Source organism: Engraulis encrasicolus, chromosome 10, assembly GCF_034702125.1.
Source record: "Engraulis encrasicolus isolate BLACKSEA-1 chromosome 10, IST_EnEncr_1.0, whole genome shotgun sequence".
Classification (NCBI taxonomy): Eukaryota; Metazoa; Chordata; class Actinopteri; order Clupeiformes; family Engraulidae; genus Engraulis; species Engraulis encrasicolus.
Genome location: NC_085866.1, coordinates 4432362 through 4459604, shown reverse-complemented (window position 1 = coordinate 4459604; position 27243 = coordinate 4432362). Strand labels below are relative to the sequence as shown.

Here is a 27243-nt window from a genome sequence, read left to right as displayed (position 1 = left end):
GTCCCTTAATCAAAATATTTTCAAGATTTTTACTTTTTCTGGTCCAAAACATTAAACAATGTGTATTTGCAGTATGTTTGCAAACTTTCCACAATACTGTAAAACTACAGTAACTCTGCAATAATACTGCAGTTTTTATTGCACAATGCAACAGTTTTGTGTTTGTTTGTTTGTTTGTTTGTTTGTTTGCACAATACAAGAGTTTTGAGTTTGTTTGTTTGTTTGTTTGTTTGTTTGTTTGTGGAATGGAATGGACTTGACTGAACGTCTCAGCATTCAAAAAGCTATGGAAGGAAAACAAATCAGATAAGGCCAAGTGCTCATCCTCCCACTTCTAGGGAGGTGATCAGTCCTGCTGCCACATGTGTTTCAACATCCCATGAAGTAGCCCAATGCGCAGCTCGTGCAGCCAGGAAAAAGAGCGTGGAACAGTGAAGGTTCTACTCTGAAGCCAAAAGAGGACGACACCTCTGCAGTCAATTAATATTCATATACGTTGATAAGCTATTTTGCATTAGTTAGGCTATAATCACAGAAACATTGCTGTGGCTCACTGTAGACGCGTCTAGGGCACAGTGGTCATAGTCTATGAACTTCCTGGTTGGTTTGGTTCGCTTACTACAATGAGGCTGGTAGATCCTGTTGAATACACCAGGGTTTCGTAAACCGCGTGCTTCCAATGACAGGTTATTTGACTAGACCTATTTACATAAAACCATGAGCTAAGATAAGGTTTCGTTTAAGAGGCAGTTGAGGTTATTTACATGACAATGAGTATGCAAACACACCACGGACTTTGCTGAGTTTGAGCCTGGTGGAGCTCCGGTGAAGACGGACGGTGATGTGTCTTCCGTGGCTGCTGCTGTTGCTGCTGTCTTGAGGGTTTAGAAGAGGGTGAAGATGTCGGACTCTCTGTCAAGTTTTTTGCATATCGGGGACATTGTGTCCCTGTATGCGGAGGGCACAGTCAATGGATTTATAAGCACACTTGGGTAAGTCCTTTGTGGCTTTTCGCAATCGTTTGGACACTCACTTCTATGCGTAAAGTGAGACAGACTTTCACCATGCCACTTGTCAAAAGGGAAGAGTCGACATCTGTCAGACTACTTAAACAACGAAACGTTTAGCCTACTACACAACCTAATGTCCGATACGAGCCAGTGCTGTGTACAAACACGGTCTAATACATTTGGAAACTCCACAGGTTGTATGGCATTTCCATTACACCGCCGAGGCAGTGACTTGTAGTAGGCGTGAAGGTTGACAGTTTCGCTGTCGTTTTACATCGTCAATAGGCCTATACATTCTTAACTTAAGATCTAATTAATTATCACACAGGTTATAGGAGTGCTTCCACAGGTGCTGCAACCTTAAAATGATACCTGCTCATAGGCAAAATAACTACATACGTTACTGGAAGAAAATGCCAGTGCACTCAAGCACAGATGTTCAAACATCTGTAGACTACAGATAGATAAGATAGCCTGGGTTATCTGTAATGTTTAGCATTAGTCTTGGTCTGTTTTCAAATGGAACAGGTTTTACACCCCAACATTAATGAGTTGGAAAAAGCGGGAAAATGAGTTAGGCTATTTTACATTTTAACTCTCCTATAACTTGGTGTTGATGGAATGTCAGATTTAGGTGGCATAGCCTATGGTGGCTATGAGGGTGCCCACTTCTTAGGAACTGATAGTACAGGTACCAGCAGGGGAGAACACTGTAGGACAGGCTACTACACAATCAGCTGTTGAGCTGGAGTTGAATTCTGTTGAAATTAGATCCAGCTTTGCCAGTTCACTGGAATTCAGCAATGATCCTAAAAAAGTGATTTTCAGATTTGATAACTGGCCCTCTCTTCTCTTCTCTTCCTCCTCGGCAGACTTGTAGATGACCGCTGTGTTGTGGAGCCGGCAGGAGGGGACCTGGAAAATCCCCCAAAGAAATTCAGAGGTGGGTGTGTGTGTGTGTGTGTGTGTGCGTGCGTGCGTGCGTGTGTGCGTGTGTGTCATAGAGCAATGCATTCAATTCCCTTTAAGAATTAATGCTTTAAGTGTAATTTCAAAACAGGGGGGGTCACCAATGTGGTCTCTCCGGGCCCCTGGTTGACCTCCAGGCCCTTCTGAGGTGCCTGCCTGGAAATAGTGACTAAGACAGATTTTCAGTCACTATATATCTTTTTTCCTGTTTTCATGTTGATATACCATATTTTTTCTTAATAAACATTATTATTAATGAAAAACAAGTAAGCATTCCACCACGGTGTGCCTTGAAAAGGATGTCAAGTCAACTGCTGATGATTTTGAACTAACAAATAGCCTTCGGTACAAATTCTCATCCTCAGGGACCCCTGTTCCAGTACATGTATAACAGCATAAAAAAGCTACATGACAGGCTGAACATTCACATCATTGTTTAAAGCCACTGGCCTGCAGCCTGTCTCCTGATTGGACGCCGCAGTACTGTGTGGTCTGGCCATGATAGATAGTGAAAGTGAAGTGAAAGCCCATTGGGAAACTCCAACTCCCATTGTCATTGTGACACAGCACTCCACAGCACACAAGTGAACACTGCACACTGCACACAACGAAATTGCATTTATGCCTCACCCGTGCAAGGGGGCAGCCCTCAGTGGCGCCCCATGGGGAGCAGTGCGGTGGGACGGTACCATGCTCAGGGTACCTCAGTCATGGAGGAGGATGGGGGAGAGCACTGGTTGATTACTCCCCCCACCAACCTGGCGGGTCGGGAGTCGAACCAGCAACCTCTGGGATGCAAGTCTGACGCCCTAACCACTCACCCATGACTGGCCTGTGCAAACTGCCAATCAACAGCGAAGTGGTGTAGCCCCTTAGCCCCTTAAGATGCTGCTTTATACATTTGTTGTTACCAGTATGGTAGTGACCAAGTCGTGGTGCATCGCTAAAGGCCCTGTGTTGTGTCATAGTACTGTATTGTAATGCTATGGTAGTTACATTTCAATGACTACCACTGGAGGTACGGCACGCATTAAGGGGTTAAAACACAGCGTTCTACCAGTGGAACTCTGTAATAGACATTGAAAAGTTAACTACCATAGTACTACACCACTATGAGATTGCACAAGACCTTTAGTAATACATTACAACTTGGTCCATTTTGGTAACAGCTAATTTATAACAAGGGCTGTGTCCTACTGGGTTAAAGCCTAGCACTACATCAGTGCACCACCATTAAAGCGCTCTAGTCATTGTAATAATTCTATTCAATTTAGAAATAATGTTTCCAAATTGTTTCATGGAGTCATGAACTTGTAATAGAGTGAACGATCCCTCTGAATTTACTGTGTTGCCCTCCCCTCTAAGTTACTGTAGTTTACTTGAGTGGGTTGTCGACTGTTTCTTTGTAGTTTGAATGAGAAAAAAATCCCCTTCCATCCTGTACGTCAACCAAACAGGATAACTATGTGGTGGTTTTGGTTTAAAAATATTGACTCATACTGATACTGATAGGCTATTTATATTGACAGAGTTAGACTCAGATAACACAGGACTTGACTTACAGTTTTTAAAGAGAGAGATGGGGGGAGCGCTGCATTGGGTCTCAATCAGTTGTGTAGTGCAGGTGCTCTCCTAGTGAAAAGGGGGCAGCAGCATCAGAATAAAGGAGGGTCCCGAGGCAACTCTGCTATGAAGTCCTTTGTTTTATTTGTGCCAAAAGCACACATTTTAGCGTGTGGCACAAATAACACAAAAGTAGAGTAGAGTAACTTTATTGATTCCCGGGGGAAATGAAGATGTCCATTAGCTTACATAAAGACAGTTTATAGTTTATTAATAGTCCCGACCCCCAGTTTGAGAACCACTGACTTACAGTTTGTTCCTCTTTTTTACCATGTGCCAGACTGCCTCTTCAAGGTGTGTCCCATGAACAGATATTCAGCACAAAAGCAATTCTGGAAAGCTAAACAAGCGAAATATGCTAAAGACAAAATCGCAGATGTGGTCCTCCTTCAAAAATTACAGGTATTGCAGTTTCATTACTATTGGAATTACTACTAACAATTATCATTTTTCTGTGAAATACATTATAAATAGTAGACCATGTACTGTCTTTTATTGACATTTGGGTAATAAAATATAAACTAATATAACTAATATAAACTAATGTAATAAACTAGTAATAAACTAGTAATTAATGTAATAAACTTGACTTGTCATCTCAAAACACTGTTGTAGGATGTAGCATTATCCTGACATTATATTGCTATCATGTTCATAACAAATTGGTCATCTGTGAGTAAAATGCATCAACAGTAGTTATTATGACATTTCAGAAACCTATTCTTACACAAATTTTCTCCTTATTGCGTGCAGCATGCATCCAACCTGGAGCAAAAACAGAACGAGGCGGAGAATAAGAAGGTCCATGGAGACGTAGTGAAATATGGAAACATCGTACAGGTAAGGGCCACGTAATCACACACACCACAAACAAGCAGTCAGGTCAAGTCCAGTCACTTTATTATCCATTTCTCTACCTTGTGATTGTGTTGGTGTTCAGTCACATTGTGTCTGGGTAGAAGAGATGCATGTGGACTCCCAGGCCACTGTGATTTCATCCCTGCCGAAAAAAGGACAAAAAAAAACATGAATCATCATCTTCAATATTCAAACGTTAACACCAAGACTGCAATTTAATCTGGAGGTTGTGTTCCACAGGCATTTGCCATACTAGCCCTTATAATGCATAAGCCATTGGACCGACACTAACCCATAACATGGGTCAAAAATGACCCACATTCATTTCCAATGTATTTCTGAGCATTAATCTGGTATTCTCTCACAACTTCTTAGACCAATACATTTTTTCCCATAATTCTTCTAAAAGTAATAATATAGGTTGTCCTTAATTCAAAAAAGTATTTTTTAATGTTTCCAGGATCAAAAAATGAGAATAAATTCTCTGACTGAGGCCTATGACTTGTCATACAAAGAATTGAAATGATGTTTCTTACTTTCCCATTGCAGACATACACATACTGGAGGCATAGACATAGACAGTACACATACAGTACCCTACCCATACAGTACCCTACACATACAGTACCCATACAATACCCATACAATACACATATATACAGTACCCATACAATACACATACAGACATTGAAAGCGCAAGATATCTTAAAAGTTATCACTAAGAGGTTAAGGTATAGGAGTGGATCTCAGTATCCCCCCTTCTATCATCTCCTCTGGCCTCGGTATCACCCATCCTCCCCTCCTCCCTTCTTCCCCTGGAGGGATACGGTTCCCTACCCGTCAAGCAGGTCAGAGTGGCTATTTGGGATACCGACCTCCACCCACTTCAATATCCTGATTGCAAATAAGAGTCTTTTTCAGACAAAAACATGCCTTTGCTGACGGTTAGGGTTAGGAATTGTTTTGGTTTTGGCATAGTTCTTACTTTTCAGTAAAACGTAGCCTCTTACTGCAGCAGGGGTCGCCGGCGACCCTATTCACTTGCTGAAAATGCTTAACTTTTAACTAATGCTTAAAATTGCTATGACATTACAGAGAGCCATCGTGCTGCGCTAAGGGGTTAATAAAAGTGAATGTTTACAAACTTATGACGCTAAAATAATTGTATAATGACAGAGCATGCTTTTAATGACGGTCAGGGTTAGGATTTGTTAAGGTTTGGACATAGTTTTAACATGTGTGGTCGGACTAATGGGCTGTCAGACTCACTCAATGACCCATGCTGATGGACATTATTATTATTACATTACATTATATTGCACTTAGCTGACGCTTTCAGTTATTCAAAGCAACTTACAGTTATTATTTTTCAGGGTATTGGTTACAGTCCCTGGAGCAATGTGGGGTTAGGTGCACAAGGGCACTTCAGCCATGAATGGAGAGGTCAGGGGGGGATTTGAACCTGCAACCCCTAGATTGAAAGACCAACTCTCTAACCACTAGGCCACGTCTGCCCAAACGGCTGTGGACAAACACAAAGAAACCGTCACCTCTCCCATCTCTATGGGGGTAGGAACTAGAAAAGCAATCGGTATAAAATGATGTATGACTCGTGCGATTCCAGAGTTGTTGAATGGAACTGTGGGGTTCTATGGAACAGCTCTCCGGCCGTTATTAAAATCTGCAGTACTCACACCTGAATTATCTGTTGCCCATAACAACTAATAACTTCACAACAGGTGCTATGCTGGGTGTGGCAAAAATGAATGATTACTTTTATTTCCAAATGAGGACTGACAGCCAGGATGATGTGTGATGTGATGTGATGTGATGTGATGTCCCCACAGCTTTTGCATATGAAGAGCAACAAATACCTGACGGTGAACAAGCGCTTGCCTGCCCTGCTGGAGAAGAACGCCATGCGAGTGACGCTGGACGGCACGGGCAACGAGGGCTCTTGGCTCTTCGTACAGCCCTTCTGGAAGCTGCGCGCCAACGGAGACAATGTAAACACACACACGCACACACGTACACACGTACACACACACACACACACACACACACGCACACGCACACACACACACACACACACACACACACACACACACACACACACACACACACACACACACACACACACACACACACACACACACATGTATACAGAGACACACAGACACACACACACACACACACACACACACACACACACACACACACACACACACACACACACACACACACACACACACACACGCACACGCACACGAACACACACACACACGTATACAGACACACACACACACACACACACACACACACACACACACATACACACACACACACACACACACACATGTATACAGAGACACACAGACACACACATACCAATACGTAAACTTTTTTGCTCGTCGGCCACTGTGGCTTGTTACTTGTCACAACCAAGTTTCACCTGCATTTGGCTGGTTGGCAGGTGCCACTGTGTGTCAAGGCCTGACAAACACACTCACACACACACACACACACGCACACACATACACACCAGTGCAGTGATTTTCTCAAAACCAAAGTTGCTAACTACATTAGCTACTTTGCTGTTTCCAATGCATTTTCTCATTGGCAACTACCGAAGTTGCTAACAGGCTAACAACTTCTCTTTTGAGGAACTCACACCAGTGCAGTGATGGGCAATCTGGGTTCAGAAGCTACAATCCATATCCGCTTAATGCACACAGTACCTCCTGTGGCACACTGTAATAGACATTGAAAGTTAACTACTATACTACACTACTATGACAGTGTACGGGGCCTTTAGTAATACATTATGACTTGATCATTGCCATTCTGGTAACAGCTAATTTATAATGGCGTGTCTTAAGGGGTTAAAATCCTAATGAACTGATTTGTCCTGGAGTACAATTAGCCTTGTTCACTACTTTGTCAGACAAGTTCCCTTTTGAAGTAAAGCAGGAAAAACGACTACCAGTTTCCATAGAAAACATTGTGGTGTAAATTGATGTCTATGCCACTGGTCGCTACTAAGGCATTAAATCGAATGTGTCTTGACATAAGAAAGGTGGTCTATACAGTATAGCCTTAATTGGACTCCAGGTAAAACCAGGTTGTAGCGAAGGGGAGTAGAGTTGCCCAGCTGGGACTCGAACCCAGTCCTTCTGGGGTAGTAAACTGGGGCTCTGACCGCTACACCAAAGAGCCAGGCTCGTTGGCATGTTAGTCAGAACACACCCACAACCCTAGTGATGGTCACTCCATCACACCAGGTCATTTGGAATATGAGGCACTGGATTGCAGCTTCGGAATCCTGCTTGCCCTTCACCGCAAGTACATTACACACCACATGGAATTCCTGTTTTGATGCAGATGTGATCACAGGTGATTCAACACACACTGAATCCAGTGCATCATAATAACAACATTGTTATAACAATGCAGAGAGTCATCAGTAACAGATTTGGTTCTAGATTTGGTTATATCAATCATTTTGGTAACAACCTTATAACAGAAAGGGTTAATGTGTACCAGATTTTGGGGTCATTAGCAATGGATAACTTTCAGGATAACTTTGATTCCTACTGGCTGTTTCAGGATAACGTTGATTCCTATTGGCTGTTTCAGGATAACTTTGATTCCTACTGGCTGTTTCAGGATAACTTTGATTCCTATTGGCTGTGTCAGGTGGTGGTTGGGGATAAGGTCATCCTGAACCCTGTAAACGCTGGGCAGCCTCTGCAAGCCAGCAGGTATGAGCTGTCAGACCACCCAGGCTGCAAAGAGGTGGGTGCTTTTACCTACAGTATGTAACAAAACGTACTTTCAAATCACAAAAACTAACACTATGTATAAGTCTCAGGGGGTCTTTTAAAAAGGACATTATAACCAGGGTGCGATTTGAAAGGGGGAAAAACAGAACAGAAAAGCCTTCTGGTTTTGATATCTCCTCTTTAATGTAACTATTGATCCATCTTATATTTTGAAGTGAATCTCCACCCCCCTCTCTGTTTTTTCGACAAATCCCACCCTGATTATAACCCTATTGGATGTAGCCCCAATATGCCACCATGCACATACAGTATGTCTATGATTATGCACTTCTGAACACAATTACATGATGATTGAGCTTGAATTAAAAACCCCACCTCATTGCTAAAGCAGAAATATAAAACATACTCTTCTTTGCCTGTATTGTTTATTTTGAAATGTGTGCACTATTTTACACTTTTTGGTTTTATAGTTTGTGCAATACTTGTTTGTATTTCTTTTTAAAGGACCATCTAACCTGTTAAGGGAGAACATATGGAAATTATCTATAATCTTGTATATTTTGCATTTTTCTTAAACGCTAATTAAGTGCTATTACATGCTTAAATGCTATTTCAAACTTTCACCCTGCAGGTGAACTCGGTGAACAGCAACACTAATTGGAAGATCAACCTCTTCATGATGTACAGCGATCACAGAGAAGACGTCTTAAAAGGAGTAGGTGCTTTTCATCACCAGCCAAAACGGCTCGTAGATGTTTATCTTACTAGCCAAATATACAGTACACTCACTAATGGGTCAAAGTGGCTACTGGCTAGTAAGTGAAGAGTTCAGATGCAAAACCCCCTAACTCCATTTCTGAAGACCTGCACTTCTATATTTTTAGAGAACCCCGTTGTTGTTTTGGTTTACATTCATGTACTTGATAATACATATAACTATAACTATATTACATAAATAAAATAAAAAATGCAATTTTGATAGCTTTGTATTAAATAAAAAATGAATTAAGATTATTTTCTGAAAAGGCACTTAGGGGGTTTTGCATCTGAACCCTTCAAGTTTTCTTTTCTACCAGCCAAACTGAAATGCAGGAAAAACGTATGACACTATACTTATGATACTTATGATGCTATACTTTCAAAATATAGTCATTTCGGCTGCATTGACGTTGTATTATTTAGTATCAAGATAAAAGAGAAATAACTAATAATTATATCCAATGTGACCACAACAGGGTGACGTCGTGCGTCTTTTCCATGCGGAACAAGAGAAGTTTCTGACGTGCGACGAGTACAAAGCTGGAATCCATGTATTCCTACGAACGACGCTGCGGCAGTCTGCCACCTCCGCTACCAGCTCCAATGCATTGTGGGAAGTGGAGGCAAGTCTCAGGATTCTCTTATGTTTGTTTTGGGGCATTTTAGCCTGTATTGAAACAAGAAAGTCAAAGATGTAGACAGGCAACGAGTAGAGTCAAGTCAAGTCAAGTCAAGTCAAGTCAAGTGTACTTTATCGTCAAAAATCTATGTAACAGGGTTAGCACAGAAGTTTGACATTGCATTTGACTAGTCCCCAATGTTCAGTGAAACTAAACATATAAATAAGACATTGACAATAATCACACACTGACACACACACACACGCACACACACGCCAACGGAGACAATGTAAACGCACGCACGCACACACGTATACACACACACACACACACACACACACACACACACACACACACACACACACACACACACACACACACACACACACACACACACACACACACACACACACACACACACACACACACACACACACACACACACACACACACACACACACACACACACACAGAGATGGGGTAAGACCGGGACAACATGATCCAGGTGGGATCTGGGAGGGCAATCCACCCGCACCGCACCAGAGCACCCCACTCAAGTATTTTTGCCATTTGCCTTTATTGGGAAGGGAGACAGCGAAGAGAGAGAGGAAAGTAGTCCGAGGGGAAAGGGTTGGAAAATGGCTCCTGGCTCCCCGAGGACTATGCTGCCCGTATTTGGTATGAGTATATTAGCGCGCTGTGCCACTGCATCCCCAAAAGTCTCTGAATTGAAGCATAAATCTTATATAAATAGACAGACAGACAGACAGATATATCTCTTAATCATGCCGAAGGGAAATTCCAGTGCTGCATTAGTACACCGTGATCACAGACAGAAACATAACCAAGATGCAAACAGTAGCAACCAGGGGTCCGTTTCTCGATTCTTGTCGTTGCTAACCGTCTTAAGACCGTCTTAAGATCGTCTTACCATTCCCTTGGATTTAGTGGTGAGCGTCGCTGTCGAGAGAGAGTTGAGTCGCTCTTACGAAGGACGTTGCTACCGTCGTTAGCAAAGACGCTTTCGAGATACGGACCCCAGATGCAGACATAACACATATCTACTGTAGGTGTACACAGGAACGAGTCAGTCACGCCATTACAACATAATGGACATTTTGCAATACTTGTAACATGTTGCGCACAGCACACACACTGACTTGTAAAGGTTTAAAAAAAGAAAGAAAAATGCTTATCTCTCTGTTCACATGGTAGTCATCACGAAATACTTCTGTTGTGGATGAGGAGGAAGTTCCAAACGCTGTGATCTGGTGGAGGAGTTGAGATATTTTTTTCTTGAGCTGTCATTAAGGCTGTAACGATATTGTATTGAACCGAGAAATCATGATGCACAGAGTTATAATACTGTATTGTATACGGTGCAAGATGGCAGTATTGTGTTTAGTTTAGTTTAGTTTAGTTTATTTAGTTTAGTTCAACAGGGACCATGCACAATACACATTGATTACAGAAGTAAAAAGACGGCTTGTGCCAGATTATAGCTATATAGCTAAGTTCCATCTGCAGTCCCTGGACAGGAAAAACAAATATGTGATACACCCTTTCAAAGTACTGATACCCTTCATCCAAGCTTAAAAAGGTGAAAAAAGCGAATTAATTAATTTTAAAATATAGATTAAAAAAGCGTGGGGTGTATCGAACCGTAGGTCCAAAATCGTGATAGGAAACCGAATCGTGAGTTGAGTGTATTGTTAGAGCCCTAGCTGTCATGGCCTAATGGTTAGGGAGTCGTAGGGAGTGATCTTGCTTCATTCATAGCATTGTATGTCTTATTGAGGCCCATAGCAGCTGTAGGAGGAATGCACATTAGACTCTCTCCAGTACATCTCTGTCCAGTACACTCATCCATGGCTTAAGTCAGTGGTTCTCAAACTTTTCCCATCATTCCCCCCTTCGGAGGGTCTGGATGCTTCCGAGCCCCCCCACCCAAGCAACAGCAGTAGCCTACTCGCGCAGATTTTACGATTTCTGCGCTGTGCATAATTAAAGGAAAAGTGACTGGTGAGATAAAACAAAGGGACTGCAGTGGAATGCAGATGTGTGTTCATTTCCTATATGAGAATTAATAATATAATGTTTATAATTATGTATATGATGCTTAAAACGTATTGGCTTATTGGCGAGACAGGAAATCATTTCCTTGGGGGAAAATAAAAATCAGATGTCACAAGCCCCCCTCTGTGATGCCTCCGTGCCCCCCCCAGGGGGGCTTACGCCCCACTTTGAGAAACACTGGCTTAAGTTCCCTTGACCAAGATAAATGCATCAGCTAGTTGTACCAGAGATACGTACTTAAGGGATCTCTGGTTGTACTGTATTAGTTCAAAAAAATGTGATCCTGTGGAGGAGTGGAGATATTTTTCTTTTGAGCTGTCATGGCCTTATGTTTTGGGAGTTGGCCTTGTGATTTTGTTTCATTCATAGTTCCATTGAGCTAGACACCTAACACCACAGTTCTCCAGGGACTGTAACCAATACCCCTTTAATCGGCACTATGATAAAACCCTGAGGCTTCGTTGTCTAAAGGGGACCGCTGTCATTTCCCTGTCTGTAGAGAGGAGCCCTGACTTCATATTGTATCAACGTGAGGCATGTGCAGTATACTAGGCCTATATATGTGAGATTGCTGATGTTGGTTGTCGTGTAACCTACAGGGCAGTGCTAGCTTTATTACATTACATTACATTTGGCAGAAGCTTTTTATCCAGAGCGACTTACATTTACTATTTTTCAGGGTATTGGTTACATTCCCTGGAGCAATGTGAGGTTAGGTGCCTTCCTTGCTCAAGAGCACTTCAGCCATGGATGGAGGTGTAGGGAGAGGTCAGGTGGGATTCGTACCTACAACCCCCAGATTGAAAGACCAACTCCCCAACCATTGGGCCACGGCTGCCCATAAGCTTAGCCAGCTTACCTCAGACAAGGCAAACAGCCCATGCGATTGGCTCTATGCCGGCAATTCCAAGCATCTTGTTTCGGTAGTTCATTACGGGAGGGGAGGGAATGGGTCCTGTCCAGAAACTGACTTGCACGCACCGGTGTATACACTGACTAAATCTGTTGGGGAGAGAATAGACTGCCACCTTCTCTCCCAATCACAGAGTGCGTTTTAATATGCGACCTTGCCTCCTCCACTTGCGCTTGTCTCCTCGTCCCGCCTCCTGGCCCCTCCTCCGTGGAGAAAACGATAAAGTTTCCCAGCTGTCAGCCTAGCCACAACAACTTTTGAGGGACTGTTTTTCATTCACCATCCCAATTGCAAATGAGAAAAAGACTCTACAATTGAGCTTTTGCAAGATATTGAAATATAATGCTGTTGTCAGTGATGTCATCATGACGAGAAGCAAGTGGAGGAGACAAGTGGAGGAGGCAAGTGGAGGAGGCAAGGTCGCATATTGCAACGCACTCACAGGCCTTCCGGTGATCATCACCTCTCACTTCTCATGCACACTTCCTCATTCATATGGGCGGTCCAAGACAAGCCAGCACTTTCCCCTGGTAGGGTAATGAGATGTGTCAGGTGATAGTGTACTACTGTCTATCTAAATGTGCTGACCTCTCCATGACCTCTCCCATCGTCTAAATAGCTGTAAGTGGCTTTAGATACAAGTATGAAAGTGTAATATAATGTCATGTAATGTCTCCTCTGTTGTAGGTGGTGCATCATGACCCCTGTAGGGGAGGGGCAGGCCACTGGAACAGCCTCTACCGCTTCAAGCATCTGGCCACCGGACACTATCTTGCAGCAGAGGTGAAGAGTTCACACTTACACGCAGGGGCGGCGCTATTAGGGGGGAGGGCAAGTAGGGCATTTACCCCTGGGCCCAGGGCCCTCCAGCATTAGGTGATGGGGGGCCCTATTGTTCTTTTGACATTATGATGGGGGCCCTATCAGTGTTTTGCCCAGGGGCCCTGTGTGCAATTGTTCTGCCACTGTTTACAAGTAAGTGCAAAGAAATCCCGCACACTGTCCATTCCACCAACAAACTTTAATACAACGTTTCGGTCATCTGACATTCTTCAGGTAAACTTTACCAGAAGAAGGTCGGACGACCGAAACGTTGTATTAAAGTTTGTTGGTGGAATGGACAGTGTGCAGGATTTCTTTGCACTTGACTGGCAACCCCGCTGGGATAACATCTTACGCACCTGCCCAACTACAGAGGTGTGCAAAAGCGTCTTTGTTGAACTGTATGACAAGCAGTCATTGACGTCAACACGTCATACTATCTGTGTGTGCAAACAGATTAACATTAATAATTGTATTTTAGTGGAGCAGCCAAATAAACAAAAGATTACCTACTGCATGTTTACATACTGTAAACAGACAGTAGTTACTACAGTGTTAGTAAATACTGATAAATGTACATTCAAGTGTTTTATGCAACATAAAAAAAATCTGGGGCTAGTATAAATCATTTCTTAAATTTGTATTTTTTTGTCTTTGTGTACATGTTGTAGGAAAACCCTACTTATAAAGGAGACACAGCTGAGATCCCAACTTATGTGAGTATTACTCTGAAGAGACATTCTGGTACTCAAACATGATTTTACTCCATAGATGATCTTAGACTTGGCCTCCATCTGCAGTTGGCTACAGCATGGATGTTCTGAAATAGCCATCTGATGACGTATTTCAAACTGGGAACACTGATGAAGGGCTCGATCCGAATTTTTTGTCCCTTGTCTGTCGGTTTTAATTACTTTATTCGGCTTTTGTTAAACACAGTTTTGATTTTGCATTCAGCTCTTGTGTTCAACTCTGTCCTTCCTTTTCCCCTTACCAGTCTTGGAATTGTGCACTGAGCGAAACGCTCAGAAAAAGACATTGGCGCGGACGCCACTGAAATAAGCAGCCAAAGATTTAATTTGTTCAACCTGTTGTCAGATCCACAAATAATAATGAACTAAAGGAACCAAACACTGAACCGAATGAACCAAAACATTTCTTCATTTCTGTTGCTAGACGGACAACACCAACACCAGGAACAACAAGTGGAGCCTGGGCGAGCGGATAAAGTACAAACTAGTGGCGGTATCCCACGGGAACGACATTGCCTCGCTGTTTGAGCTGGACCCCACCACTCTTCAGAAGACAGACTCATTTGTGCCCAGGTACTACATTGGCATCATTGGTTATTATTCCACAATTGGCATCACCACCACACAGTGACACATGGCTTAATTCAATACTTCAAATCAGATTTTGACATTTCCCCTCCTGAAATGTGTGCTAAATAAATTGGATTGGATTAGAGTAGATGAGATTAGATGAGATTAGATGAGATTAGATTAGATTAGATTAGATTAGATTAGATTAGATTAGATTCAACTCCACTCTATGATCATTACACATGTATTAATACTGGGCAACTGAATGCAGGTATCAGAAGGGCAAATAGCAGTAGTCCAATATGTATATTGCATTATATTACTTCAAATGTGAGACAGCAGGTAAAGGTGCACACTTTTTTTCATGAATGAAATCTCAGCATCTGCAATATGCTCATGTTTAGATGATAGTTTTATTGCGAATGTGAAGCATCCAATATTACAGACCATCAACATATTTTAAGATACCTTTCACAATTGCTACACGTTCTTCAAACAGGGATGAATATTGTCCGTTTTCAATTTCTTTCACAGAAACTCGTATGTGAGGTTCCGCCATTTATGTACCAACACGTGGATCCAAAGCACCAATGCCCCAATAGACATTGAGGAGGAGAGACCCATCCGCCTCATGGTGTGTTTTTTGTTCTTTCGAGGGTAAGGTATGGTAATGCCTCTTAGTCATTTTGGCGCGTCGGTGAGCAGTTTGCCATCTTCATGTATCCCTTTTCTTCCCCTGCATATAGCTGGGGACCTGTCCCACCAAGGAAGACAAAGAGGCGTTTGCTATCGTGTCTGTTCCAGTGATGGAGATCCGAGATCTGGACTTTGCTAACGACGCCAGCTCCATGCTGAGCACCATGGTGGAGCACTTCAACAAGGGCCTCATCAACCAGAACGACCGCAGGTACCTACTAGAGCATGACACGGGAGTGGATTTTCACTCCCGTCCCATCGCGGTCCCAGAAAAAAAATCCCATCCCGTCCCATCCCGGACTAGAGTAAAAGAAACAAATCTCATCCCGTCCACTCCTGAAAAGAATGTCTCCCAATCATGCCCACTCCCACTCAAAGTCAACCCCAATCCCATTTCGTCAAAAAAAACAAGGCTTTTTTTGTTTGTTTTTTAAAGAAAAAACAAGCGGCATTCCCGCTCACGTTCATTTTTATTCCCGCTCCTGCCCGCTCCCATTCATCTTTATTCCCGCTCCTGCTCTCTCCCGTTCATCTTTAAAATTTTGACTCCCATCCAGCGGGAATTCCTGAAAAATGTCATCCTCTAGTACCTACCGACAAAGACTTTAGTTTTCGGAGTGAGGAGTCCGCACACTTAAAATCCCTTTTGCTGTTCTCTTATTATTTCATGGCTGGATCCATGGCTGGTGGCTCTAATGGTAAAGCACTGGGTTCGATTCTGGCCCGGGGTCATTTGCCAGTCCATCTCCGCCTCTCTCCCCCCACTCGTTTTCTTTCTCTCTTGCACCGTGCTGTCATACCGTTGCTGTCCAGCAGAAACCTTGTATCTCCACTATTATTTTTACTTTTTTATATTCGTTTTTTATTTTTATATCTACTGGTCAGTCTCCATGGGTATATGTGTATGATAAATAATTTAGTTGCCAACTTTAATGTTGCAATGATAATTTATTTAGAAAATAGTGATTTATGAATTAATACATAAAAAACAATGAGAAGTGGAGATAGGAGGTTTCTGCCTGACAGCGACGATACATGAAGTCATTGAATCCCAAATATTGTCATTGATCAGAGACACTGATCTGTTATGTTATGAGATCGATGTGTCTCTGGGGTTGTGCAGGTTTGTCATCAAGCTCCTGGAGGACTTGGTGTTCTTTGTGGTGGACCAGACCAATAACGGCCAGGCGGTGCTGGAGGTGGTGATGGGCAAACCCAACCGGGAACGACAGAAGCTCATGAGAGAACAAAACATCTTAAAACAGGTAAGACACTAAAGGGCTTAAAGCGCTCAGGGGACTTTGCAGGGTAATATTACTCAGGTGGTCATCTGTACCGGGTGAAGTGTAGGTCCAAAAAAAGGAAGGAAAAAGCAGAGGCACTCTGAGATTTGAGAAAAATATAAAAAAGCCTTTAATTTAACATGGCCATGTTAAATTAAAGGATTTTTTATATTTTTCTCAAATCTCAGAGTGCCTCTGCTTTTTCCTTCCTTTTTGGATCTTAAAACAGGTATCGCACTTATTACAGAAGAACAGCAGTTGTTGTAATTCTGTAATTGTAATTCTGAAATTATTTTTGACAATGGAGCCTTTTGCACACTTATGAAATCAAACGGCTGTGTTGGATATAATCAATGTCATCATTCAAAAGTGTAAAAAACAATCCAGCACTATTGTGTATGGTCAGTATGAATGGTATTGACCTGATATAGACCTTTTTAAATAAATAAGTTGCTTTGAAATGGCAACTGTGCAGGATTTTCCATAGTTTCCTGGGGTAAGTATGTACTAATAAAATGTCTGATGAAGGGCATGCTGCCCGAAACGTCACTATAATTAAATTAAGAGAAACGGGAGCAGCTTGTTGTGCAGATGGACTTTATATTTTCAGTTTTCATGTGCTAATAAAATGCCCATGATGCTCTGTGCAGATCTTTGGCATCATCAAGGTCCCGTTGAAGGACAAAGGTGACGGCCCTCTGCTGCGATTGGAGGAGCTGTCTGATCAGAAGAACCTTCCGTACCAGCACATGTTCCGCCTCTGCTACCGGATCCTGCGGCACTCACAGGAAGGCTACCGCAAGAACCAGGTACATTCACAACATAACATTTCTATATTCAAAAAAGACTGAAGGAAATGCATTTGTCCTTTAAATAAAGTTTGTTTTTTTACTACATTAGCCAACTGAAGTGCCTGGACCAAGGATTTTTTTCCTTCAGTCTTTTTTGAACATTGAACGCCTTCCAAGAGCACCAGTTGGTTTTGAGGGACACTAGTAGCGCTCTACTAACTCTTTTGATAAAATTTCTATATATTTAAAAAATATTTTTAAGGGCTTTTTGCCTTTTTTTTTGAGAGGACAGTAAATGAGTGGGGGGAGAAAGAGAGAGGGACGGTTTGGCAAATGACCCGGGCCGGAACTGAACCTTAGTCGGCGATGTAGTAACCCAGTGCCCTACCGTTAGGCCACGGCAGGCCAACATTTCAATTTTTGTGGGGGGCATTCATTATTTTTCAGACAGGACAGTATGAGAGAGACAGGAAACGAGTTGGGAGAGACAGAGAGACGGGGAAGGATCGGCAAATGACCCGGGCCAGAATCGAACCCGGGCCGCCTGGCGTAGCAGTCCAGTGCCCAGCCGTTAGAGCCACGGCTGGGCCAACAGTTACATTTTTTTACATTTGAAGAGTTCAGATGCAAAACCCCCTAAGTGCTTTTTCAGACAATAATCTTAGTTAATTTTTATTTAATACAAAACTATCAAAGTTGCATAGTTTTTAATTTTATTGGTAACACTTTATTTTAGGGATACATCTATTAGCACTAATACATACAATATTAACGGCTGTATAAGTAACTTGTAAGGCATGTACTAAGCAAAATAAAACAGTTGTTAAGCATGTATTCACAAATGTCTTGTTCATGCACAATAAGGGATTTATTACCAATATAACCTTATTAAGGACCTAGTAGACCTAGATTTCTATTTATGAGTAAGCAGTAAGGGCCAGAATACAATGTGTATAAGCTCCTGGTACACTGTGTGAACAAACCCTGAACAATGTGAAAACAGATAAGGGTCCCTATTCTAAAGTGAAGCATAGCTCAGCCCAGATGGCTTAGGGCCCCCACACTACCTAGGGCCCCCACACTACTTAAGACTACTTAAGACTCTAACCCCCTCCCCATCCCCGGGCAGTAAAGTGTAAGAACATTTCTGTATCTGTATGAGTCTCATTAGATATATAGATCTCACTTATTCCACTTAATATATAAGACAGTGATTGGAAGCATTATATAGCAAGGATTGGACGTAAACTTCTCAATGACGGTGGGTGGTGAGATGTCATTTTTTTCATACACCAATTAGTTTTAATTGTAAAAACCCTACAATAAATGCAGAATATAACGATGAGTAATAGTTTGGAAGTGAAACTAAGCTATTCCTTTGTGATAAATAAGTTAATGCTTAAGAAACTTTGCTCCAAGAAGTGCAGTGCATGATGGGTACGCCCTTAGTCAGAAATGCAATGCATGGCCAATGCAGCAATGATAATATTTCTGTTGTTACGTACATGGCAAATTGTTTTGGATAGCATCTAAATTTCACGAGTGAGGGGAGGAGCTAAGGACGTAGGCTCAGAGCTGGGTAGGTTGTCTGTTGGCCTAGATTGCGTACCCATCATGCACTGCACTTATTGAAGCTAATGTTCTCAAACATTAATTTAATTATCACAAAAGAATAGATTAGTTTTGCTTCAAAACTATTAGTCTAATGTTCTGCATTTATTTTGGGGTGTTTTTACAATTAAAACTCAGTGGTACATGAAAAAAAGTACATCTCACCAACCCACCACCATTGACAAGTGTACGTTCCATCCTTGCTATATATAGGCTCCTGTTACCTTCTTTACATTGTTATGAAAAAGAGAAAAGTAGATGACTCAGCTGGGTAAATGTTAATTATTTAATATACCCTTACACTTTGTAGATCCGGGGGGCTCGGTGGTGTGGGGGCCCTAGGTAACGAGGGGGACTTTGGTAGTGCGGAGGCCCTGAGCCATCTGGGCTGACCAATGCATCACTTTAGAATAGGGACCCTTATTCTGCATCTGTTTTCACACTGTTCAGGGTTTGTTCACACAGTGTGTCGGGAGCTTATACACATTGTATTCTGCCACTTACTACTTACTAATAAATAGAAATATAGGCTTACTGGTCCTTACTAAGGTTATATTAGTAGTAAATCCCTAATTGGGCATGAACAAGACATTTAGAACAAGTTACTTACACATGCATTAATATTGTATGCATTAGTGCTAATAGATGTATCCCTAAAATAAAGTGTTACCTAACTATTTATATGTATTATCAAGTACATGAATGTAAACCAAACCAACACGGGGTTCTCTAAAAATATAGAAGTGCAGGTCTTCAGTAATGGAGTTAGGGGGTTTTGCATCTGAACTCTTCATTTCTACTTTATATCTCCCTTGAGTCACTTACATACTTTTCAACTCTCTGGTCCTGTGTCTGTATGTATGTTGTCTACTTTTCCACATGATACTGCTGCAATACAAGAATTTCCCCATTGTGGGATTATAAAGGGCATACGTACTCACTGAATTCAATTCTTCTGTGTATCTTTTATATGCTATTTAGGTTTAAAACCTTATTAGGCTACATTTTATTGTGTGTTAAAATTAATTACTGGTAAGTCTATTCTAATGTAGACATTATTCATCATTCTATCGCCCTCCCAACGCCCCCCCTTAGGGCTCCAATGCCCCCCTAAGGGCTCCAATGCCTTCTTGGTGGGCTGTACAGCCCTCTGTTGAGAAAGTCTAAACATTGATGTACTTCATATGTGCCCATTACACAAATCTGTCAGGGATTTTTTTTTTGTAAATGAGGTGATTACAACGGGACTGTCATGGGTGAGCGGTTAGGGCGTCAGACTTGCATCCCAGAGGTTGCCGGTTCGACTCCCGACCCGCCAGGTTGGTGGGGGGAGTAATCAACCAGTGCTCTCCCCCATCCTCCTCCATGACTGAGGTACCCTGAGCATGGTACCGTCCCACCGCACTGCTCCCCATGGGGCGCCACTGAGGGCTGCCCCCTTGCACGGGTGAGGCATAAATGCAATTTCGTTGTGTGCAGTGTGCAGTGTTCACTTGTGTGCTGTGGAGTGCTGTGTCACAATGACAATGGGAGTTGGAGTTTCCCAGTTGGGCTTTTGCTTTTTTTTCACTTTCACTATGCAGCAGTACAAAGTATGGCCATCACATGGTCCTATTTGAGCAAATGAGGTGTCACAATAAACATTTCTCAGTACTGTAGATTCAGCAAGGGTTACTTTTACACAAAACAGTCCCAAGTTTAACTATAACTCTTTCATTATGTAATAATTTCACATAAGTAGTAGTTAATAAATACACAGCGCTCTCCCGTTTTGGTGCCTCTCCAGTTGATTCAATGCTTTTCCTTCGGCCATGTGAAAAAAACAAAAAAACAAAGAAAAGAAGAATCGAGTGCGATCCACCTCTTCAGTTTATATAGTAATTGCACATAACATGAACTTCTGTATGTCTGTGCAAACAGAGGTACATTGCCCCTCAAAATATCTGTACACGACGCCACTGAACTATTATACTGTATGTCTGTGCAAACAGGAGTACATTGCCAAGCAGTTTGGAGTGATGCAGTCCCAGATCGGCTATGACATCCTGGCTGAAGACACGATCACTGCTCTGCTGCACAACAACCGCAAGCTGCTGGAGAAACACATCACCAAGACAGAGGTGGAGACGTTCGTCAACCTGGTACGGAAGAATCGGGAGCCCAGGTACAGAATGTTACAACAAAAAAGGGGTTCCACGCGCTTCTGTTTTTACATCTGGTGCATCAACGGGAGGGAGGCAGATAATCTTGAACGAAGAGAAGACACCGGAGCAGCTCAGAGTTGTGCACTTGAATTAAAAAGAAAAAGCATCCCATCTGAGCTGCTCCAGTGTCTTCTCTTCGTTATAGAATATTACAACTTTGCAGAAGACCTATCATCTATGTGGCGATTCTTGCCTTCAAAATACTTTGAGAGCATACTTTTTAAACCTGTATAAAACACATTTTGCAATGCAATGCAATGCAATGGAATGGCCAATACAAAATACAAAAATACAAAATGTTCCAAAATGGATATACGTCATTTTGCAACGAAGCTTTTCATAAATTATGTTATATTACATTACATTACATTTAGCTGATGCTTTCATTTGTTCAAAGCGACTTAGAACTATTATTTTTTAGGGTATTGGTTACAGTCCCTGGAGCATTGTAGGGTTAGGTGCCTTGCTCAAGGGCACTTCAGCCATGGATGGAGGTGGGATTTGAACCGGCAACTGCTAGATTGAAAGACCAACTCACTAACCACTAGGCCACGACTGCCCCATGCCCCCCTTATGTTATCCTTACAGTAGTCATGTTGAAGCGTAACGTTATCCCTACAGTAGTCATGTTGAAGCGTAACGTTATCCTTACAGTAGTCATGTTGAAGCATAACGTTATCCCTACAGTAGTCATGTTGAAGCATAACATTATCCTACAGTAGTCATGTTGAAGCATAACGTTATCCCTACAGTAGTCATGTTGAAGCATAACATTATCCTTACAGTAGTCATGTTGAAGCATAACGTTATCCTTACAGTAGTCATGTTGAAGCGTAACGTTATCCCTACAGTAGTCATGTTGAAGCGTAACGTTATCCTTACAGTAGTCATGTTGAAGCATAACGTTATCCTTACAGTAGTCATGTTGAAGCGTAACGTTATCCCTACAGTAGTCATGTTGAAGCGTAACGTTATCCTTACAGTAGCCATTACTGTAAATGTACAATTTACCATAGCTGCATTTAATTCATGGGCCTACTATATGTTATTCAACATGTGATAATAGTGAGGGTTAAGGGTTGAATTGTTCACATTTCAGGCCATTGTACCCTTTTCCATTTAGAATGTCTGACAGTTTTTCCATACCATTGTTATGCCAATGGCAAAATTATAAAGTAACAACTGAATGGTAAATGTATCAATATATACATATTGATATCTGCAGGTTTCTGGACTATCTGTCGGATCTGTGCGTGTCCAACAACGTGGCTATCCCAGTGACCCAGGAGCTCATCTGCAAGTGTGTCCTGGACCCTGTCAACCAGGATATCCTCATTAAGACAGAGTGAGAAGACTCTACCTCACACTCTTCCTCTCTCGCCATTGTATCAGTAGCACAAAAATATTTATATAGGGTGGGCCAAGGAAAACTGGATTGATGATTGTCTGTTATTGTTTCTGGCCTCCCTGTAATGAGTTTTCCCAAGATGGGTTCTGTGGAAGGTGTAATGAAAACATGAAGTAGACGACTGAAAACATGAAGTAGCTTCAAGATGTTTCGCTTGAGGGCCAGTGCTGTGGAGCGCTGCGCTAATACACCCATGCCATTTAAGGGCATAATGATTCACTTGAGAAGTCACTGTGTTAGTTAATGAGTTTTGAAAAACCTTTGCACAGCTGAATAAAAATAATGAATAACTCATAAACAATAAAAAAGTTATTTTGAAGTCTACCGTTTGTGCAGTAGCATACCTTCTTGTACCAACCTCGCATTGATGAGAATCTGGACGATTGATGTCTAACATATTGGCTGTATTCCCCCAGTTTCATAAAATATTTCAGGTTATGTGTCTATGGCATCACACAGGCGCAGGGCACGCAAGGACTCTCCAGACGGCCAGGACTCTGACTACCTGGGTCTGGAGGAGGCGGAGGAGGACGAGGTGTGGCTGGTGTGGATGGACAAGGCTAAGGAGGTCCAGGAGAAGGGCGTGCGGCAGCTGGCACACGAGGCCAGACAAGGAAACGTCCACGATGAGAACGTGCTGACGTATTACAGGTAGGAACTAACGGTGTTAGAGGTCTTTTTAGTCGCCTTTTTATTTTTAAATTTTATTATTATTTAATACATTTTAATTCTGTGACGTTTAGGGCTGTACTGATACACTCAACTCACACATTTTTTTTGACCTACGGTTCGATACGCCCCACGAAGTTTGGAAACACTATCACATTAAATCATAAGGTTGTTTTCTGGACTAATGGGTAATAAAACTTTGAAAGAGCGTATCACGATACTGCCTCCTTGTATCACGATACAGTATTGTGACTCTGTGTATCACGATTCCTCGGTTCGATACAATATCGTTACAGCCCTAGTGACGTTGTTGGTCCATAACATGGAAAGTAGAATCTAAAAGTCAAAGTGAAGTCAATCACAACATGTGGAGTCTTGAGTCAGTTTTCAGTTTTCAAAATGTCCTATACTCTGATACCTATTAGGCCACATTTATGGGGCTTATGCCACACGTTATTCCATATGCTGATTCAAAATGGGAGAACGTGCTGATGTATTACAGGTAGAAACTATGGTGTTAAGAGGTCTGTAACTGTTTGAATTTGTAGGTCCATAGCGGGGACAGTAGAATCTCAAAGTCTAATTGTCCATTCCATTATCCGAATTCCCATCCTCGACCTGTGCTTGTGGCCTCACGCTTCACTGACGCCCCGTCTCTGTGGAGAAAAACATGAAGTTCCCGGTTGGGCCATTTTGGGCCATATTGGCCATGATGATAGCTAGGGTACGCAAGCTATTCCACAATGCTCAAACAAAATGGTACGTTGTACCAGAAGAGCACAAATCTGTCTTGTGTGTGGTTGTCCATTCATTGTTTTTACTGTAGGTACCAGCTGAAGTTGTATGCGCGCATGTGTCTGGACCGTCAGTATCTGGCCATAGATGAGATCTCCAAGCAGCTGGACGTGGACCTGATCTTCCTCTGCATGATGGACGAGACGCTACCCTTTGACCTCCGCGCCTCCTTCTGTCGCCTCATGCTGCACGCGCACGTCGACCGCGACCCCCAGGAGCTCGTCACCCCGGTCAAGTTCGCCAGACTCTGGACAGAGATCCCTACCAGTATCACCATTAAAGAGTAAGGACCTGTTCACATTGGCAACTATTTTTCTCAGATGTGGGTGAATGCTTTAGAATTTACATAATATATTCCTATGACGGAAGTTGTTCAAGGATACTGTTAAAAAATAGGTTTTTTTTTATTTTTATTTTTTTATTGAAGATCTATTGTATGCTGTCACATTTTTGTGGCTTTCCTACTTGATACAAATGTATACAAAGATTCTCTCCGCGCTCCTGCACTTCATAATCTGGTGCATCAGCTTGGCACTTGCTCAATAAAAACAGTAAGCTATCCACATCTGAAGATGCTCCGGTGACTTTCTTCTTTATCTGCATTATCTTATTACTTGTGCTTGTTAGTGATGTACTTTTGTTTGTCTTTGTTGCAGCTATGACGCTCACATGGACTCTTCAAGAGACAATAAGAAGAACAAGTTTGCCACCACGATGGCGTTCATGGAGGAGTATCTCAACAATGTCCTGAACGACGAACTCCCTTTTGCTAATGAGGAGAAAAACAAACTGACCTTTGAGGTAATTGCATTGCTTTTGGTTTGGTAGAAAAGCCGCATTCTTGAGTGTGATTCTTGTACTTTATTTTAGTGAGTTAGCATGACAGACAGATGTTTCGGCCTAGGCCTTGACGCTGAAGAAAAAAAAGCAGATGGAAGGGGGTTAATAGGAGGAGAGGAGTGAAAAGCCAAAAAAATAAAAATAAAAAACTCAAACAAACAAACAACAAAAAACAAAAACAACCTTGAAGATGCTGAAGAAGGCTTAGGCCGAAATGCCTGTCTGTCATGCTAACCCACTAAAATAAAATGCAAGAATCACACTCGAGAATGCAGCTTTTCTACAAAATATCACAATCGAGAGTGCGGCTTTTCTACAAAATCACACAATCGAGAGTGCGGCTTTTCTACAAAACATCACACTCGAGAATGCAGCTTTTCTACAAAATATATATGCATCTGTTCGCTCGTACCTGAAGACCTTGTAAGAAACCATTTTGGAGTTGAGCGCACTTTCTGAAAAAAGATTGCATTACCTTTGGACACTTTCCTTTACATTAGATAACCAGAAAATTAATATGACATGGCATTGAGTTTAGGGCAAAATTATTGATAAGTATTAATTATTGTTAGTTAATCATAGTTAATTGTTTGTTAATTATTATTTACATGTTATTAGGGCCCTAAATAAATACAAAAAATCACCTCATTTCACATGTTAACCTCACTAGCCAAAAACACTCACTTTCTAATGGGTAAAAGTGGATAGTAAGTTTTCTACCAGCCAGACTGAAATTTCCCCAGCATTTGGCCAGTTTGGTGGTGTTAATTTGCATGTAATTGTAAATTAGTGTTAATGTTAACATGTCCTGACCTCCTCCTGTAGGTGGTGAATTTGGCGAGGCACCTCATCTATTTTGGCTTCTATAGTTTCTTTGAGCTGCTGCGTCTGACGCGGACGTTGCTTGGCATCATAGACTGCATCCCCAATCCAGCACTACAGGCCGCCTCTGTCCAGACGAATGCCAAGGGTAAGATGACATTAACATGTTATGTTGGGGGGGGGGGGGGCAGCCGTGGCAGAACGGTAGGGCACTGGGTTACTACACCAGCGACCTGGGTTCTGTTCCGGAACTGAACCCGGGTCATTTGCAGATCCCTCCCCACTCATTTCCTGTCTGTCCTTCACGGTCCTGTCAAGAAAAAAGGAGAAAAGCCCCTAAAAACACTTTAAAAAAACATGTTATGTTGGGCAGTGGTGACTCAGTTGGTGGAGGAGCCTGTTTGGCAACCAGAAGATTGCAGGTTCAAGCCCCACTCCACCTGACCCCAATCGATGTGTCCTTGAGCAAAACAGTTAAAGGATAACTACAGCCAATTTCAACATGCAGTTGTAATGCTCACACTACCCTGGACTTGTCAGTACCTGAGATTTTTTTTTTCTTCAGCCTTTTCCGAGATCCTGGTCATTGTAATGGGGGCAGTTGTTTGTTTACATTTCAATTTTTTTTTATAGTAATTCCCAAAAACATCCAAAAGGTTATGCAACATCAGCAGACAACCTATGAGTAGGCCTATGTTAGGAAAGTTTTTAATGTAAACAAAATCTGCCCTCATAAGAAAAGCTCAGATCTCAGAAAGGGCTGAGCCAAAAAATGCTATGGTCACTTGTGTGTGAATGCGAGTGGGAATAGGTAAATGAGGCATACATGTACAGTAAAGCGCTTTGAGTACTCGAAGGAGTGGAAAAGCAGTGCATATTCATATAAATGCAGTCCATTTACCATTTTACATTTACATTATATTACGTTACATGGGATTAGATTTTATATATTTTCTAAATATTTTAATAAAGTTTCTCTACTCTATGTAACTTTCAATGTTTTTGTTTTGCATTTCTTTACATTGTATGGAGATCCGAAGGGACAATTGGTTAATTGTAAGGTTTCTGGTGTGCAAGAGAACATTTTAGTATGCATTTAAAGCTGCTCAGTGAGCACCAGTAAGAAGGCTGTGTACAGATAGCCTACTTTAACTTTGGTGTACAAGAAGAGGAAGTTGTCTATATAAAGCTAACAATGAATAAAATTAGCATTTTACAGTATTCTCACCCTGCTATCTTTTAGTTACTTAATGAAACTTGTCAGGAACTTAGCCCATGTTCAAGAAAGATAACTGTTCCTCATCAGCTGACATTCTTATCCTTAGCCCGAAGGCTTCCCTCCAGGATGCAGAGCTGCGCATTTGTGGTTT

At 42.0% G+C, this 27243-nt stretch overlaps 1 protein-coding gene across 1 annotated transcript in view; it reads left to right on the top strand.

Moving 5' to 3' along the window:
- The first annotated feature begins 402 nt into the window (after positions 1-402).
- The window catches only part of itpr3 (inositol 1,4,5-trisphosphate receptor, type 3), a 67417-nt gene continuing 40576 nt past the window's right edge, over positions 403-27243 (top strand). The window contains exons 1-21 of the mRNA XM_063207908.1: positions 403-992; positions 1883-1953; positions 3883-4004; positions 4356-4442; positions 6308-6466; positions 8157-8255; positions 8874-8957; positions 9478-9624; positions 13298-13393; positions 14104-14148; positions 14609-14757; positions 15289-15388; positions 15501-15661; positions 16574-16715; positions 17384-17542; positions 21127-21299; positions 22565-22684; positions 23207-23398; positions 24243-24494; positions 24868-25012; positions 25877-26021. Coding sequence (XP_063063978.1) covers positions 901-992; positions 1883-1953; positions 3883-4004; positions 4356-4442; positions 6308-6466; positions 8157-8255; positions 8874-8957; positions 9478-9624; positions 13298-13393; positions 14104-14148; positions 14609-14757; positions 15289-15388; positions 15501-15661; positions 16574-16715; positions 17384-17542; positions 21127-21299; positions 22565-22684; positions 23207-23398; positions 24243-24494; positions 24868-25012; positions 25877-26021 — 2740 coding nt within the window. The 5' untranslated portion in view covers positions 403-900. The remainder of the gene's footprint in view (positions 993-1882; positions 1954-3882; positions 4005-4355; positions 4443-6307; positions 6467-8156; positions 8256-8873; positions 8958-9477; positions 9625-13297; positions 13394-14103; positions 14149-14608; positions 14758-15288; positions 15389-15500; positions 15662-16573; positions 16716-17383; positions 17543-21126; positions 21300-22564; positions 22685-23206; positions 23399-24242; positions 24495-24867; positions 25013-25876; positions 26022-27243) is intronic.